General features: G+C 35.8%; 1 protein-coding gene across 2 annotated transcripts in view; it reads right to left on the bottom strand.

Moving 5' to 3' along the window:
* Positions 1-740: 740 nt before the first annotated feature.
* Positions 741-20,177, bottom strand: part of Nup62cl (nucleoporin 62 C-terminal like) — an 85,200-nt gene continuing 65,763 nt past the window's right edge. For both annotated transcript variants that reach the window (XM_029556055.1, XM_008852979.2), the window contains one exon: positions 741-1,818. In XM_029556055.1, the coding sequence (XP_029411915.1) occupies positions 1,724-1,818 (95 nt within the window). In that variant the 3' untranslated portion in view covers positions 741-1,723. The remainder of the gene's footprint in view (positions 1,819-20,177) is intronic.

The following is a 20,177-nucleotide window of genomic DNA, read 5'->3' as shown; positions in this document are numbered from 1 at the left end:
GCGTGTGTCTGTGTGTATACACTAAAGACTGAAACCTTGGCATACTAAGACAACACTCTACCACAGATATTTTATTATTTATTTGTTATTAATTAATTTATTTATTTATTTTTGAGACAAGGTCTTACTTAATTGAACTCATTCTGTATCCCAGGCTGGCCTTGAATTTGTGATCCTTCTGCCTCAATCTTTTAGGTATCTGGCCTGTGCTACCAGCCCAGGTTCACATGCTAACTCACCTAAATAATTAGCTACTTCATGGAAACGTTTTGATAGAAGAAAATAAATCAATGTAAGTTCTTGTATTTAGTGTACTTGTAAGACTAACCATCATTAATAGTCATTTAAAATTATTGTCTTCTGGGGTTGGAGAGATTGCTCAGTGGTTAAAAGCCCTGGCTACTCTTGTAGAGGACCCAGATTTGATTCCTAGCACCCACATGGTGGCTAACTCCAGTTCCAGGGGATCCAAAGCTCTCTTCTGACTTTCTTGCTCATTGCACAACACAGGTTCACTTACACACATGCAGACAATACACTTGTACACATTAAATAAAAATAAAAAATTATTTAAAAAATTATTGTCTTCTCTTATATGAACCCTGCAATGAGGTCATGTACGCTCTGAACAACAGAAATTCAGTTCAGTCACTTTAAAACTTTTAATTCATTTATTTTAATTTTAGAACAGTACATTTATTAATGACTTAAATGAAACACAAGAAATTAAAATACCCCAAACTACGAACAATGCTTTTTTAAAAAAAGGTTAATAATTACATTTTAAAAAGCAGATATAATTCTTACACTAAAACCAAATAAACCACCAGCAAACCCAGGTGTGGTGGTACACACCTATAATCCCAGCATTTGGGAAAACAGGGGCAAGAAGATCAAAAGTTCCAAGCCAATCTGGGCTACACAGTAAGAGCCTGTCTCAAAAATCCAAACACGGAGTCAATACAGTCAAAAGTAAGTGCATTGGCCTGAACCTTACCCATTAAAAATAATCTAATTCAGTGCTGGGTATATAGTCCGAAGGTGCAGTGCTGCCCTCTTAATGTGTGAGGCCCTGTGTTTGTTCTCTGGTGTCATAAGAAAAATAAAACAAATCCCCTGCTTCAGTTCCTAAATCCACTAAAACTTCCTTCTCTGAATTCCTGTACTGCACTTTCTGTAACTCAACACACTTCTTACTATTGCCCATATTGTGTTGAAGCCGACAAGAATTCTATCTTAAAATTCCCTCTCAAAGTAGAGAGTAAGTTTCACAGGAGACTTTCCAGTATGTAGCACTTTACTGGACTCTTAACAGGCATCCTGTAAAGACTGGTTGGCATATATTTTTTGGCAATGTCTTTCCACAATTCAGTTGGAGTGGGAAGCAGATGTGTATTAGTCATAGTATGTACAATCTCAGAGAGTCAAACATAGATCATACACACAAAAGCAACATCTAGCAGGTAATTATTTGCCTGGATAAATGAGTAGCTTTTATTTAATTCTGGGCAAGCATTGTACTATTGAGTTATACCTTCAGTCCTGATATTCACTCTGAAAGAAAAGTTGTAGTACAATTAGTTCTCTTCACAGTATTTAAATGAAAAAAAAATCAAGCACACACAGACCGTTTATTGTAATCAAAGATTAAGTGTAAACACTACTCTACAAGATCAGAGCCATTGTTTATGAATAATCCAAAGACAGTATGCTAGAACCAAAGTTATTCAAAGGCCATCTTCATATTGCATTCTTGCTCCTTGCGGCGGTAGTCCTCAAAAACCTTCGTTATCTCTTCAACCTTCTTCTGCATTACGCCTACAGGGGGAAAAGTCATAGAATCATTAGACTGAGTCACATTTTAGGAACATAGTAACACACCTTATCCTCAGTTATGACACATAAAACCTTGCATATCAATTTTAATAGTTTTAAGTTTTAGGAAATACAAAAACCATCTGTTTAGAATATGAAAACAGTTCACGTGAATACTGTTTATGTTGTTTGCAGGCAGTAACAGTCTACCTGACATCTGTGTTTTGTTGGAAGGAAGAATTAACTGGGTTTTTTCCTCATTACTGCCTAGAAGTACAATCCAGGGTGGTCAATAAATTGAACACAGATTTTGGTGGGTCTTAGCTCCTTTTAATAGACGAATGCACTGAGAACATTTACATTTTTATTCTTTTCTAATGATTTGTTTAACTTAGTGGTTCTTAAGTTTGCTCAGGGGCAGTGTACCACAATATGCCATTAATATGATCTTCTAAAATAGTACTTTTCTGCCATGAAATATAAGCTGTTGAAGGAAGTATGATAACTTGAAATGTTCTACAAAATTGTGCCAATAGAACTGGTCATTTATTTAGTGTTTACTTATATTTATTAATAGATAAATAATAGTTGGTGCCCAATAAGAAAGAGAAATTTTACAAATGAGAACTAAACATTTGAACAAGCTACTATAATTTTCAGCCAGTCAGAACAACCCTAATATTTATCTAGTTCTTAAGGCACAATCCCCCATCTTATTGTATAATATATAGACATTCTGCAAGATTATACTTTAACAGCAAGTAAATGAAATAATGGATATCTACTAAAATGCCAGAATAACAGTGTATATTGAGCTTGGCAAAGTAAATCTCTCCCTTCTGTTGCAATAATAAACTTCGGGGAGCAAATTTTCCTCCCTAAATAACAGTTTTAATGCAATGGAAGCCTAAATGAGTGGGACAACAAACAATTAAGTTGAAGCTAGAAATGTCAACATAAGCATAATTTGGGAATTTGCTGACTGATACATATTAACTGCAAAGGAGTACATTTATAACAATTTAAAAAATCAATACAATGTCCAGAAACACAAGTAAGTATTATTAAGAGAACCTTACTTTATAAATACTTTGTCATGTCTTCTCATTGAATTTCCTGGAGTATTTCTGTATTAACATACTTTAAATTGTTTTAGGACTTTCACTCACTAAGGACAAAACCTGAACATGATACCTACTGCCCAGAGGTCTGGTTCCAAGGCCAGCATCACTGATTGGTTTCTGTCAACACATTCTATTATACATCCCCCTAGAAGTAAAACACTAGTAGTATTCACTTAGATGAAAATACACGATATGCATTTTTGCATCACTAAAAAAACTGAAAAATATGAGAATAAAAACCAATTCAATTTCTAATATACAAAATGTGATATGTGGTTACAATAAAGACAGCAGTACAAAAGAATGAAGCATGTTACATATATAACATGAATGAAACTAGAAAACATTATCCCAAATCCAAGAAGTCAGACCACGACAGTCTAGATATGATTTCATTGCTACAAATTCTCCAGAAAAGGCAAATCTACAAGGACAGGAAGTAGATTGAAGATTGCCTGAGATTTGCATGGGAATGGAGAATAATTGAAAGGAAGAAAAAGGAAACTTGGGGTCCAATGGAAACGTTCTAATATTGGAATGCTTGATGTTCGTACAACTCTATAGACTTATCTCAACTGTTGATAGTTAAGATGTTTTGTGCTTAGAATATTTTAAAAAGTGATTCACCCCCGCCCCCCCCCACAGAAAATGATTGTGGTAAAATTACTTGCAGGCAGTCTCCTGATTTGGAGACATATTTCCCTGCAAATTAAACGGACTTGCAAATATTTTAGGCACTGATCTAAAGACTTTTTTATAGTTATAAAAATAAGAGTTTTTGTCAGTAAACTAAAGGACAGATTTCTATTATAATGAATAATTTTAAAGTTTCAATTATTACCAACTGAGATATTATTAAATCCACCTGTCAAGGAAGATTCTGTACTCTCATAAGCATTGTTATAGTATAGCTCTTCCTCCTAGGAAATAATTGAGGCAGCGGATGAAAAAGTACTCTGACAAAAAATTAGTCAGAAAACACAAACAGGCAACTTATTAGAGGATATGTAAATTGTTTACAATCATTTCCAAATATTCCTCATCATAAGTAACCAGAAAGACACAACTTATACCAGGTATTTTTACCTATGAGTTTTAAATTTTTTGTTTATTATTTTTATTTTTATGTGTATATATGTAGTGCCTGTATGTTAGTGTCATGTAAGGCCTGTGGAGAACAGAAGAGGGCACTGGATTCTCCAGAACATAACTCACTTGATTTTCTGTGTTTGCGTTACTTCACTTAGTATAATACTTTTTTTCTGTGTTTTGTGTTACTTCACTTAGTGTAACTGGAGTTATAGACAGTTGTTAGCCAGACTCGTGGGTGCTGGGAATCAAACCAAGGTCCTCTGCAAGGGTAGCCAGCGCTCTTAACCACTGAACCATCTCTCTAGCCGTCACCTATGAGTTTTGTCAAAGAATGATAATGGTGCTAATTATATAGATCATGGTGGAAGAAGTATAGAAAATGGGTATGGTAATGAATTGCTGATGGAAGTATAAAGTAGGTCTCCTTACCTGAAAGAAATAATATATATCAGTGTTTAGAGCACTGGCTGCTGTTTCAGAGGACCTGGGTTTACGTAACTAGCACCCACATGGCATCTAACAACCACCTTTAACTCCGGTTTCAGAGGGATCTGATGCCATTTTCTGGCAAGAATTGCACACACATGGAGCACTTACATGCATGCAGGCAAAACACTCATACACATAAAATATAAAGAAATAAATAATTAAAATTATGGCATATCCAGATATTTTAGCAATCATTAAAATGTGGACTATTTAACAGCATGAAAAGATATCTATGCATACAAGTCTATTCATTTTATATCTTCTTGATTAAAAACTAAGTATAGGGGCTGGGGAGAGGGTTCAGTTGGTAAAGTTCTTGCTATGTAAACATGAGGATCTGAGTTCAAGCCAAAGAATCCTTGTAAAGAGTCACTTGTATTCCCAGTGCTGGGGAGGTGGAGGCAGGCAGATCCCTGGGGGGTGCTGGTCAGTCAATCTAACCTAAGCACTGAGCCCCAGGTCCCAATGAGAGAACCTTTCTCAAAAATCAAGGTCACTGGCTCCAGAGGAATGACAGTAGAGGCTGACTTCTGGTTGCATACAAATAATAATAATAATAACAGTATTAATAATAATCTGAATGTAGTGTGTAGTGAATACACCAATTCCAACTGTATGTTGGACCCAAAGATTATAGCTAGTGTTTGAAAATGCAGAAATAATGAATAATCTGTAGAAAAAGTTAAAATTCTAGTAATCAGACATGTAAATAAAGAACTGTGATATTATATACAAAGACCAGTAATATAGTATTACAACGCAAAATGGACAAAAAGAGGCTAAATAGCTCTTAGAATGATGACTTAAGAAAGGTTTCATATTAAATAGGACTCTGAAACTGCATCTTGATAGAGGGACAGCTACCAGACAGATAATGATAGATTGAGGTACCCCAGACAGAAGAAAGTAGGCATCCAAACATGTAAGAGGAAAGGACATAAGGTGTTTGCAAAGTCATTAATACTTTTGAAAAGTAGTGCTGCAAACAAAGAAGCAAGTATGTATCAGATGATACCATGGTACTTGGTATATAATGCCAAGAACAGGAAGCTATTATTGGGCAATCAGAACTATAGGGGTTCTAATAAAGAGACAAGAACACAGTATCATTTTATGAGGATTACATTGACGGTGGTGTGGAAATGAATTGAAGACTGTATAGATTAAACACATATATTTGCCATTGTTCCAGTTCAATACATCAGAAAAATAGTAGTAAAGAATTTTCTAATGAGGGAAAAGATAACACTATTAAAACTTGAAGGAAGGAAAGAAAGAAGTAAATAGCAAGGATTGTAGTAGAAATATGGATTTAGACCTGGATAAAAAAGCAGCATTCAAACTGGAGCTGAGAATAAGGTAATGAATAACTAAGAAGCTCACCTGCCCTCTCTTCCACGTCTTACATCTGGATGATTTTCCCTATTCAAGTTCTAAAGAAGATTTTCCTTTGAAGAGGCTGAACAAGATAAGCTCTAGACCAAAACTGAGGGCAAAGAGTCTGTACAAAATCTACGGATTAAGTGAAAGTTTACAAGAGATTAAGTATAAGCCTGAAAACTGAGCATGGAGTCTCCAGGTTGTTTTCTACAGCTTCAAGAATATTGGTTTAGTATTGGGATTACTAAACTGTAGCCAGGGACTTGAAGATTCTTCTTTAGAGAATCTGACCAGCTAAACATATACATTCTAAAGGTAATGGTTGGAAATCCTTTGGTGAAGGGGGAAGTGGAGGAAATATAGTCAAATTATCCTACGGTAAGTTATTAAGCTCACAACATTTTTCATATAGCTTTCTGAAATATAAGTGAGCAATCAAGAGTCACCAGACATTTGAGGAAACCCTCTTGATATGAGAAAGACTGACAGAACTTGCAAAGAAAGCTGAAAGAAACAATCTAGGAAAAATAAAATTGCTTTTAAAAACATTATTCAGTCTCTCAGAGATCATACTGAATATATGAAACATGAAGAAATGCTATTAAATGCACTTACACAAAGTCATCAAATAACAACAAGCTCTTGCAATATGAAAGTAATGGCAGAGAGCAAAACTGTACAAAGAGTTTGGAAAAGAAGTTGAGTATAGATCCAGAAATTTTAACAAAAAATATAAAGAATAACTAAAGGAGAATAAAAATATAGACCAGTTCAGGGAACAAAATATTAGATTAAGTGTATTTCCAGAACAAACAGAGATAACATAGGGAAAGAAATTAGCAGAAACTTCATTTAATAAAATAGCCTCAAACTGAAAGAAATTAGTTTCTTGGCTCATTGCTATTAGGCCCAGTAGGTGAAACAGAGTCACATCAAAGTGTATCATTTGAAATTTAAGTATCCTGAGGAAGAGCTTAAAATTTTCCATAGGGAAAAACAAGAATCAGATGGTCCTCTGAGTTAGACTACAATAGAAATGCTTCTTCAAAAGTTCAGGAAAAGTCATTTTCTAGCTACAGTTCAATACTTAGTATTATCAATTAAATGTGAAGGGAGAAGAAATACCTTTTCAGGCATACACACTCTCAAAATATTTACCTTCCATGCACTTTCCCTAGAAGATGCTGGAAAATGTGTTATGTTGAAAACAAGGGGATAAATTAAGGAACTGGAAGTATAAATAAGAGCTACAAAAATATACAGCACAGGAGCTGGAGAGATTGCTCAATGGTAAGATCACTGGTTGTGTTGCTCTTGCAGAGCACCTGGGTTCAGTTCCCAGCACTCACATGGTGGCTAACAACCATCCATAACTCCAGTTCCACAGGATCCAACGCCTTCTTCTGACCTCCGTGAGCATTGTACAACACGAGTGCACTTACATACATGCAGGCAAGACACTCATACACTTGAACAATAAAAATAATAAAAATATTATAGGAAATATACAGCACAAACAAGTATAGGCAATATAATAATGGTATAGAAAGAAAACTTAGTTGAGTAGAACAAGGCAGCAACAATTTCACGTGATACAACAGTGGTAGAGTTCAGATTAACATGCATACGGTCCTAGATTCAATCCCTGGAAGCACCACCATCATCACCAGAAAACAAACCAACAAACCCCTCATAAAAATATAATGGTATAATGGAAATTATAGGGCCCTGGAAGGGATGAATCTCAACAGATGAAATGAATAATTAAAATTAAAATCAGGGAGTCAGGCAATGACTTGCTGGTAAGTATATAGAGATATCAATACAAATGAAGAAATAAAATTCAGAAGAAAACATCAAGTTGTTAAATTAAAAAAATAGACCGTTAGGCTGTGAACAACAACTATACAATCATAATAGCGATCAAAGTGAAATTTATGACATATATATTGGGAATGTGAGGGTATTCACTTTGCAAAGTTGATAAAGAGGCTTGATATGGGAAAACTAAGAAGAAACAATAAATACAATGAAGAGATATAAAACATAGTTCTAAACACCCTGAGGTGTGGGAAATGGGATATGGAAGTGAAATGATGTTTTTCATAAGCATTATAAAATTACTCTACTTTCAAAAGGGAAAATAAAAAAAGTCTTTTGCCAAATACTTATAGAAAACTACTACTGAAGAATCTTCTAAAATCTATACACATATAAAATTTTATTTGGAGTTACCCTACACGATGGAGATAATGCCCCTATCAGTCACCATAGGCTAACAAATAAAAAGTCCAGTACCACAAATGGGCTCTCTTTTTTGGAGTTGTTGACCTGGGGAGTCCCAATGATCATCAAACAATATTGGTTATTACCACTGTTCCTGGTTACCCAAGAGAGCCAGATGGTGAGACCCTATTGCTGAAGACACTACATCCATGAGTTGTAGAACAAACAAGAAGAAATTAAGCAAGTACTGACTTCAAAGCCTCATCTCTACTGGCTAGCATTCGTAGTGCTGGAAGGTGCTATGCATGCTACTGAAAGACAAAATTATCATCCTTACCCAGTCCTGAGCTCTGCAAGCTCCAACAACTAGCCTGGCAAGATATGCCCACTGGTGCAATAGGGCATGAATGTTAAGGGAGTAATCAACCACTTTCTTATAGGATTTAAAGCCCACTTCACAAGATGGAGCCTATACCCTACACTGTTAGCAGAACCAAAAAACCTGTGGCTAGGTGGTAGGTCACAAGCCATGGGGGGGGGGGAGAAATGCTGCTATTATTCTGTTTAAGGGATATAGTATTAAACTGGCTCCTAATGGCTTTATTGTTGTACCCATAGATTAATGCATCTCTCAGTTCTTACCAGAGAAACTTCTTCTTACATCAGATAGCAATTAACACAGAGATCCACAAGTGGTCAATGTTCAGACAATAATCACTGCAGAGTGCTCAACCTAAAATGGAACAGTTATATCATACAAAGGCTTAAGGATCATTGTAGAAGTGGAAGAAGAAAGATTATAAGAGGCAGAGGTGTTGGATGACTACAAGGAAACAGTGTTTTTTAGATAGGAGGGCTGTTGCACATATGAACTCACAGCTATTTTGACAGCATGCACAAGACGTGTGCAAGATAAAGCCAGGCAAAATCCAAGCATAGAGGGGAGAAGGTGGGCAAGAAGCTCTATTCTAACTGAGGAACTACTGGCACCTGTTATTTGGAGAGTTAATTTTCTTTAAGGATGTAATGCCAGGTAGGTTGACCAAGCTCCAGGGGATAGACTCACACCCAAGAGCCTTTGGGAACACAAAACAGACTGGATAGATGTTTAAAACATAATATAGGACATGGAGCCAGGACAAGATAGGGGTGGACATGGGGGAGGAGGACTGAATATGATTGAAGTACATTGTATGAAATTCTCAAAGAATCAGTTAAAAAATAAGTATAATAATTAATTATCAAGGAAATAGAAATATCTTAACTTAAATCACTGTGTAAATAATAATCTTTAGTTGAGAAAAAGGAAAGGTGTTTTATATCTAGGCAGTCCGGAAGACAGCTTAAATAGTTTTAAACAAATGTAACTTGAGATGCTTTTGGCATATCTATGTACAGATGTTTGTTAACATGGAGATTTACAATGGATAATAAAAATAACCACTAGTGAAACTTATGTCTGGAGATGACAACAGTTGTTAAAATGTTACTGATTATTAGAAATTTCTTAAAAATGAATACCATTAGAAACAAGGAAAGGTCTCAAATCAGTATTATACATTTCTATCTTAACAGGAAAAAGACAAAATTAAAACAAAGTAAGCAAAGGAAGGAAATAATAAAGACAAGAAGCAGATAGAAATAAAACTGCAAACAGTATCATCATACAGACTAGTCAGTGAAACAGAAGGCTAATTCTTTGAGGAAAAAATCTATAAAATTAATAAACCTCTAGGCAAGAGAGAGAAATTTAAATAGAGAAAACATAAATGACCAATAGGAGGGATGAAACAAGATATACCACTAAGAACTATGTTAAACTTACAAATAACAACTTAGTAGAAATGTATCAATTCCTTGAGAAACCACAGTTTTTAAAATTCAACTGAGATAAAATAGAAAATCAGAATAGTTTTAGAAACAAATGAAAATCTTCCCCACAAAAATACCCAATCCCAAAATACCTTTACTAGAGAGATCTACCAAACATCACATTTTCACAAACCCTAAAAAATAGAAAACAGTATTACTCTAATACCAAAACCAGGCAAAGATAGCACAAAAGGGGAAAATAAAACTACAAACTGGTAAGTCTCAAGGACACCTAAAATATCTTATACATTTAAAAATTCTTAGCAAAATATTAGTAAATCTGATCCAACAATTTACAAAAGTAAATTTTATTACACAGATGTGTGGCTGACTCAGTATTTGAAATATACCACTGTATCCATTACATAAATTAATCAAATAGGACTCCTATATTAAACCTCATCCATCTATGGCTCAGGGACCATTGTAGAAGAGTGGCCAGAAATATTGTAACAGCCAGGGGTGGTGGAGGACCACAAGGAAACAGTTTTCTAGGCTTCTGGGAACTTGTTCATATAAACTTACAACAATAGTGACAGCATGTGAAAGACACATGCAAACTTAAAACAGACCAAAACCCAGCATAGAACTATGGAAATGAGTAAGAATTCCCAACCTTAGCTGAGGAACTAGAGGCAGCTGATCACTGCTGGGTGAAGGAAAGTTGGTCTTCTTTAAACGAGTGACACTAAATAGGCTGACTAGGCTCCAGTGGATGAAATCACACTGAGAGACATCTGGGGACACAAACTCAACTTAATAGACCTTAATACATATGACAGAGTGTATGAAATTCACTGGCAGGTTATGGGGGGTGTAAATAGGGGAGGGGGTCTACACATGATTAAGATATATTATATCAAATACACAAAAATTCAATAAAAATGTGTTGAAAAATAAACCAAATTGATACAGAAAAATAATTTGATAAATTCCAATACTTACTTAGAATGAAAATTAACAGCTAGTTAGGAACAGATTGGAATTACATGAGCTTGAGAAAGAGCACATACAAAAACTTAGAGTTATATTAAACTTGTTATATTAAGATGAAAGATTGAAGGTTTTGCACATATAACTAAGGAGAGAGCCCCACAAGGGCAAAAAATATGTCAACCCAGAAAATTTTGATTTGATATATTAACAATGAACATATGAAACAATGCCATTTATAATCATTGTAAAGAAGATAACATACTAAACTATAAATCAAATCAAAATATGCGTGTAAAAGTGGGTGATAAAAATTACAAAATGCTGATGAGTGAAATCAAGGAAGATCTGGTTAACTTTGAGAAAGATCATTTCCTTTGATGGAAAGATGTGTCATAGGAAAGATGTTAATTCTCCCCAAATTCATCATAGTTGAACATTTAAACTATCCCAAATACCAGAATAGAAAACATAAATCACCAATATGAGGAGAGAAAAGCAAGATGGTTAAAACAGTTTTGACTGAAGAGAATAATAAGAAGACCCTATCTACCAAATATTAAGGCATTTTATACCTACAATAATGAACACAATGTGAAATTTCTTAAGGTGAAAGACAGATCTACAAACTAGATATTTCAGAAAAAAAGCCTTAAGTATACACCAAACTGATTTTTAACAAAGATGCAAAAGCAATTCAAAAGCCAGGCATGGTAGTTAGTTCATGCCTGTAATTCCAACTCTCAAATGGTCAGGAGGATTGCTATAAGTTCAAGGCCATTGTGGGCTTCAGTGGGAGATCCTGTCTTAAAAATTAAAATAAATCCTGGCTGAGAGGATGGCTCAGGAGGTAAGAATGTTGCTGACAAGCCCAGGGACCTGAGCTGAGTCCTCAGAACCCATGTGGTAGAAAGAAATAACTGACTGCTGCAAGTTGTCTTCGATCTCCACACATGTGCAATGGCACATGTACATATTCTCTCACTCATGCTGGCTCTTGCTCTAAATAAATAAAAAAACAAACAATAAATAAATAAATATAGTAAGAAAAGAAACTCAATTGAGCAATGATAATCCTTTCAACAAATGGTGCTAGATCAACTGAATGAGTATAGGCAAAATCAGTAAACAAAAATCCTTTCCACTAAGCCTCTTATATCATGCAAAATTAAATCAAAATGGATCACAGCATTAAATATAAAATTAAGAAGATAAAACTTTCAGAAAAAAATGAGAAAAAGTCTGAGATACAGAACTAGGCTAAAAGTTCTTGATAACACAAGCACAATACAAAATCACTGATAAATTATGTATCATTAAAATTACACTTCTTTTCTGGGAATAAACCCATTAAGAAGATGAATGGTGAGATATTAACTGGGAGAATATATCTAAAAGCCATATATCTGATAAGGAAACTGCATCTAGAATACATGAAGAATTCTTAAACTTCCACAGTAAAAACAATTAGAAAACAGGAAAGAAACATGGAAGATGTTTGACTGAAGAGGATATGAACCAACATCATTAGACACCAGGGAAATACAAATTACAACTGTGATGATCTTGTCCGGCATGGTGGCGCACACCTTTAATCCCAGCACTCTGGAAGCAGAGGCAGGCAGGTCTCTGTGAGTTTGAGGTCAGTCTGTTTCTATACAGTGAGATCCAGATCAGCTGGGGTTACAGGGAGACCCTGTCTCAAAAAGACCCCCCCCAAAAAAAACCCAACTGTGATGATCTCACTATCTCACTACACATCCATCACAGGGCTAAATAGGAGTAAAGACATGAACATACTTCATCTCTCATACATTGCTCCTCCCAATGTAAAGTGATATAAACACTGGAAAATCATGACAGTTTCTTTCAAAGAGGCTGGGCCTGGAAGTACATACCTGTAATCCCAGAATTTGGGAAGTGTAAGCAAGAAGATCAGAAGTTAAAAGCTAGTCTTGGCTACACAGTAAATTCAAGGCCAGCCTGGGCTACACAAGACCCTGTTTTTAAAAAGTAAACACACAACTACCATAGGACCCAGTAACTGTAGTCTGTATTATTTATCTAGAAACATGAAACTTTATATTCACACAAGAATCTGTCCATGAAGGTTCATTGCAGCTTTATCATATACCCAAAGTGGAAACAGCCTGGATGTCCTAAATAGATGAACGGTTAAACAGACTTGTGGTATGCTATACCATGGAAAAATCACTTAGCAATACAAAAGGTCAAACCACTGATATATCTTGTAACTCAACTGAAACTTCAGGGAATTTTGCTGAATGGAGAAAAAGTCACTCCTAATAGGTCACATGTTGCATAATTCTATTTATATATCAAATTACATTTTAGAAACACAGAATAGATTAGTAGTTTCTCGGAGTTTAGAGCTGGAGGGAAGGCAGGGCTGAAATAGGAGTGATACGGTCATGATGATAAAATGGAAGAATGGAAGAATGTATGTAACCGCTCGGGATTTTGGCTGTTATAAAACCCTACACATACGTTGTGTCACTGTCAATATCCTGATTATGATATCACAGTACAGTTTAAAAATATTTTATTTCTTTTATTTTTATCTTTTTATGTGTATGAGTATATTGCCTGCATGTAAGTGCACCCATATCATGCAATGCTCTTGGAGGTCAGAAGAAGGCATTGGATCCCCTGGAACTGTAGTTACAGACAGTTGTTAGCCATCAGGTGGGTGCTGGGAATTGAACCTGAGTCCTCTGCAAGAGCAGTCAGTGCTCTTAACCACTGAGGTATCTCTCCAGTCCCCACACTAGTTTTGTAAGATGTTATGCCCAGGGAAAATAAGGTAAAAATAAACAGGACTTCTATATTATTTTTTAAAACTATGGGTGAATCATGGGGCTGGAGAAATGGATCAGCAGTTAAGAGCACCAGCTGTTCTTGCAGAGGACCTGGGTTCAATTCCCAGCACCTGCATGGTGGCTAACAACTATCCATAACTCCAGTTCCAGGGGATCTGACCTCTGTGGGCATGACACAGAGTGCACTAACACCCATGCAGGCAATTCATTCATACATATAAAATAAAAATAACATATTAAAAAAAACTACTGGTGAATCTAAAATTATCTTTACAAAATTTCAATAACAAAAAGATCAATGCAGATAAATAAGACATTTTGTTATTGTTAGTTTTTCTCTATAGCCCAAGCTGGACTGAAACTCACTAAATAGTTCAGACTGGCTTCAAACTCATGGCTCTCCTGCTTTTTTTTAGCTACTGTAGAATATACCAAATATATGAGGATAGGTTGCTTTTTCACAATATACTTGAAATTCTGAGAATTGAATATATTGAATGTTTACTTCTTATTCATAAAAGTAAAGAAAAGGAGGGAAAGAAGAAGGGAGGTAGAAGAAGGAGGAGAAGGAAGAGACAGAAGAGAGAGACTGAGGAAAAGAGGGGGGGGAGAGGGAATGTGAGATTATCCTTTAACTAGTCACAGCTACTTAGATATATTCAGTTTTCTGAAATTCAAGTAACAGATCCTTGGGTTCTTGGTGGTAACTACTGTTGAATAAAAAACTATCCCTGCTGTTTTAGCCAGCATAGAGGTCCTCTAACTTCCAACATATTCACCCTGAACAAGTCTTTTAATGAGATAATGTACTTTTTCTTCCCAGAATCCCTGCCACAGTAGAGTAGCTTACTGGGCTGAAATCAGGCAGCTTTGTAAGACTGTCCAGTTTTCCAAATTCTTCAGAAAAGAAAGATTAACTTCTCCTTTACTTATTTTATCTCTTTCCTAAGCATGCTTTCTGCTACACTAGGATTCCCCAACATTTTGGGCTTCCTTACTCTTTCTCTAAAGCGCCCCCCCTCCCATCATGTGACTGCTAGTCTACCATGTTGTCTGACCTCTAGGCTGACTTAAACTGCATGGATGCTCATCATTCTCCTCCTCTGAAGAACTGCTGAGATTTACAGCTTGTCTGCCCTAGAGATTTTTGTTTTAAACACAAATAGAATTGTCCTTATGCTTCAAAAAAGTTGAAGAGTAAATAAGCTAAATATTGAACTGGGTATGGTGGTGCACAACTGTAATTCCAGCACTTAGGAGGCTGAAGCAGGAAGAACATCAGGAGTCTGAAGCCAGTCTGAGCTATGTAGTGAGTTGCAGGCTAGTCTGGGCTTATAGAATGAGACCATGACTCAAAATTAAATTAATATAAAATAAGCACTACACTGAGCTAATAACTATCACCATTATAATATTTGTTGTGCCTTCAAACACTCAAGTGCTTAAAATGGGGACTTCCTATCTGAATTCTGTCTGGGAGGCTTAATTGAGGAAATACTATCAGGTTATTTCACATTTGAGGTGATCATTGAGCATGGACCCAAAAACAGCTTTATCACAAGACTCCAGTGTATTTATGTTTTTTAGCCACTAACATGAAGAAAATTGCTTTGGAGAAAAATCTGTCGTTCTCACAAACAAAATAAATTCCGCTATTTGGGAGTGATTTAAATTATGTTGCATATAATTCATGTGGGGAAGCTCTCCAGCTTGAGGAAACTCACTTGGGCACAAAATGTACATAAGTAGGATTAGTGAGAAATCTAATTTTGCAGATGCATTGAGGGTATTTCAAATCTGGATTTACATACAGAAAAGGAGACTTGGGAAGTAGAGCCCTGAGAATGTTAACCATCACACACTTTTTCTTAACAGGAACTGAAGATTTGCTTAATTCTAATATTAGCACCCTAATCTAAAGCACAAGACGTTCTTTGGAAATAAGGGACAAAGGTGTGACAATGCATCTATTTTGTCTGTAAAGAGGAGCACAGATGATCAAATGGCTCGTTAAATAGTAGAAAGACACAAAATAGCTTTCAATTTACTGCCATGGGAAGAAATAAGTGTCCCTGTTGAACTCAAGAGACACTCTAAGTTATCTTCACAAGTTCACTTGGGTGTCTTTGTGTTGCCACCACAACACTGGCAGAAACATTCAATTCTAAGTATCTGAAGTGGAACATTAAATTCTAGAACATGAAATGGCCCTTACTAATCTACAATTGTCACCAAGATTTCCCAGTGAATGCAAGAAAAGGTGGAGGTATGACAGAATGCATGCAATCTGGTGGGGGAGGCTACAGGCAGTCCAAAGAGGGGAGGTCGTCTAAATGTGATTAAGAAGTATTATGTGAAAAGCAAAAAAATAAATTCGATAAAAATATATAGTGTGAAAAAGGAACAATATCCGTAAACCTGATTCTACTCTATAAGATGAAAGAGGAAGAAGGTACTTCAACTGCAATTCGAAGACGTCTTTTCACACCTCAGCATTTCAAATGAGAGAGCTGAAAATAATTAATAAAATTTATTTTTTAATTTTTTCTTGTTTGTTTTGAGACAGGGTTTCATGTAGCACAGGCTGGCCTTGAATTTGCTACTCATTTTGTTGTTGATGATCTTGAACTCCTTATTCTTCTCTTCCTAAAGTGTTGGGATTATATGTGTGCACTACCATACCCAGCTTAAAATTTTTTTTGAGACAAGGTGTCACTGTATAGCCACGGCTGGGCCTAGAACTTGCTATGTAGACCAGACAGGCCTAGATCAACAGAGATCCATATGCCTTTGTCTCCTGAATTCTGGGACTAAAGGGATATACCACCACATCTGGGCAATAAAAATATTTCTAAAACAATTTATTTCTTGGACAAAACCCTCTTTTAAAATATCTAATGTCGAAAATAACTTAATTTGAGACAATGACTTCAAATAATGAATACCACCATTGGGTAAAACTGAAGTACCAGAATGCCACACCACATAAAACTGTTTCTCTAAAATGATCACTAAGGGCATTTTTTGCAAGAGTTAGTTATATCAAGTTGATGATTAAGAATATTTAACATAAAAATACAAGGTGGCCACAAACATATGGCCCAGTACAAATGGGACTGTTTTGGAAATATGAAAAACCCTGTAGCATTTTTAATTACTCTAAGGAGTAACTTTTTCTGCCCCAAATAGCAGTCTAAATGCTGTGAGAAGCTATTAAATAATTATGCAGTTCCATTCCTTAAGAGCCTACAATGATTATGGATATATTTAGTCTTGGAGCTTTGGGACACTTCATGAAAGAAGTAAAATGCCATTAAAATACTTAGTGAACTTCCAAATAATGACTAACATAAGATTTTTTTCTCTGCCACTCCTTTATTAATGTGGTATTTGATAATCATTAATAGACAGAGCGATTATTTAGTAGATAAAGCAAGAGGAAATGCTGATCCTTCACCCCACCTTCCCCCTTCTGACAGAAGTAGCTCTATATACTTAAAGCCAATAACAAATTGGCTCAGATGGATTGCCAATTCTGTCATAAGCAGCAGCTCCAGAAGAGCTGGAGTAGCTGCAGCTTCAACTCAGAAGGCAGATGTGTGACTGCAGCACTGTCATCAAGCCCACCTTGAAATAATGCTGTAAACTTTTACAATGAGATAGACAAAAGAGGGAACTGGTATTTGACTGTGGGTGCTAGTCACTCTTAATTACACTCCTTGGGAGGAAAGAAGCATGGATAATGTCAAACAGTGGCTAAGCACCAAATCAGAAAGTCCACACGTGTTCAGATTCCCATTTAGTTGAGGTTGCTGATCTCATTTAGTTTCTTTCCTATCTATGTGGATTGTGTGGAAGTCAGAAGACCAAAGGAGCCTGGTTCACCACAATTTGCTTGTGGATGTTGAAAAGTTGATTGGACAATGAAGGTAGTATGTTAACACACTTAAAATGTGTGCAATGCTCAATTTCCAACTCAATTATATTTTTTAAAAATAAAATTGGCTCTTAAGAGTAATTTTAAGTTCATGGAAAAAATGACCAGAAGGTAAAGACATTTCTGATGTACTCAGTGTCCTACATTCAAAAGCACAGCCTCTCCCTCTACCAATATCCCACACCAAAGTTCTGCATTTTTTGCAATTGATAAAACTATCATTATCATCCATTATAGTGAGTTTCACTCTCAGTGTTGTACAACTTATGGGTATTGGCAAATGTATCATGACAGGTATCCATCATTTCAGTACCATACAAAATATTTTGATTGCTCTGTGTTCTGCTTATTGATCCACATACCTGCTACTAATCTTTTTCTGTTTCTATATTTTTTTATTTTCCAGAATGTCATATAGTTGATATCACATAGTATATAGTCTTTTTCTTTTAGGTTTTTAAGTTACTAATATACATCAAAATCACTTTTGAAGAGATGGTTTTTTCAATTAAATATGTGATCTTATCCAGGTAACAGTTGCCACATTTTATGATGGAAAAATTGTGCCAATATTAAAGATAGCAAATCACAAAAAATTTCACAGATACCCTTTTGAATAAAGATTTAATTTTATGCAAACTAGCAATTTCTCTTTAGTAAAAATTATATTTGTATTTCCAGAATAACACATTCATTCACTTTAGTATAACTGTTATCTGAATGTGAATAAATGAATTCATTTAATCTTAAAACTTTCAGTCCACAGACCATTTCATTAGACATGATCCAATTAACTATTAAACAGCAAAAATAAAACAAAAGAAACAAAGCTCTCGCAGACAGCATAATAAAACCCTACCACACTCCATTTCTTGGTCATCCTATTTCCAGATATGAAAAGGAAAGGCTTGTTAGGTGGGAGTCGCAAAAAGAAGCCTCCACGAACAGGAATTGCCAGGGCTTCCCCCATTCTTCAGCACAGCCTCCCCTGTCTCAACTGAGGACCTCTACAACAGGTTACAGCCTTTTCTTCTCAAATGAATCTTAGCAAAAAAGTAGTTCCCAGTAATTATTACTCTCTGTTGTCTTGCTCTTGCCCAGTTTTGACTGAGAGCTTACCCAGACGCCACTAATTCACGTCTCAGCCCAAATATTATCATATTTTGACAATCCTGTTCTCTACTGCTATGTACACAATTAAGATTTGTTTTAAATCTAATGATGCATAACCAAAATTAAAAGTATCATTTTGTGAATAAGGAAATCTGGATCCTGATCCTAGTTCTTCTCTGATTAGTCTCAGCTGTGTGGTCTAAAGAGGTCATTCAACCTTTCTGGGCCATAATTCCTTCATTTATATAAAGTAAATCCCTTGCAACACTAACAACCTTAATTTTATAAAGGAAATACTGGTTGAGAGCCTTGAAATTTCATTTATGACAAAGAGGATCCTTGCCAAGAGAAAAATCAGTACAATTTTTCTTCATAACCTAAATTACCTTTTTGGCACTCTTTTCAAACTCTATCCCCAAAGTACTGTTCACTGTGGAAAAATATGCAACATAAAGGAAAACTTTGTATAATCTCATTACTCTGTGTTATACAGCTATCATTTGCCCACGTCTTAGTTGCTCTACCAGCTTCTCTACGTAAGCGATGTTTAATGACAACCTCCCTGGAACTAGTTTCTCTAGATCCAGTTTAGTAGCTACCTTTGAACCCCATGACCTTTTTCATCTCCACCTCCCCCAACATCATGCATCACAAATTTTGACAGCCAGTACCAATTTTGCCAACTAGCATTCACTGACCACCAACCACGGACCACGCATTATTCAAATAGTCATGCAATGCTTCTTTTCATCTTTATATTGACATAAAAACATTTAAGGGGGCTGGAGAGATGCCTCAGCAGTTAAGAGCACTGACTGCTCTTGCAGAGGACCCGGGTTTGATTCCCAGCACCCACATGGTGGCTACGAACCGTCCTTAACTCCAGTTCCAGGGGAATCCGAAGCCCTCTTCTGACCTCCACGACACTTCATGACACAGGTGCACTCACATACCTGCAGGCTATACACTCATACACATACATAAATAAATGAATAAATAAATAAATAAAATATTTTAAAAACATTTAAAGAGAAGATCTCTTTAGTGTTTGGAATGAAGATAAGGACTCAGAGAAAGGGGTTAGAGAGATGGCTCAGCAGTTAAGAGTGTGTACTGGTCCTATAGAGGGCCCAAGTTTTGTTCCTAGCACCACATTGGGTAGCTCACAACTGCCTATAGCTCTAGCCCCAGAGATACCTGCCCCCTCTGGCCTCTGATGGCACCTGAAGTCATGTGCACATACTCACACACAGACATAATCAAAATAAGATGAATATTCTAAAAAGACAGAGAAAGTAGCATCTAAAATGGCACATCTATGAAGAAGTAATGAAGTAATGACTTGATTTAAATATA

This window comes from Nannospalax galili, unplaced genomic scaffold, assembly GCF_000622305.1.
Source record: "Nannospalax galili isolate Female #2095 unplaced genomic scaffold, S.galili_v1.0 scaffold25, whole genome shotgun sequence".
Taxonomy (NCBI): Eukaryota; Metazoa; Chordata; class Mammalia; order Rodentia; family Spalacidae; genus Nannospalax; species Nannospalax galili.
The sequence above is the reverse complement of the archived record's forward strand: the minus strand, read 5'-3'. Positions and strand labels throughout refer to the sequence as shown.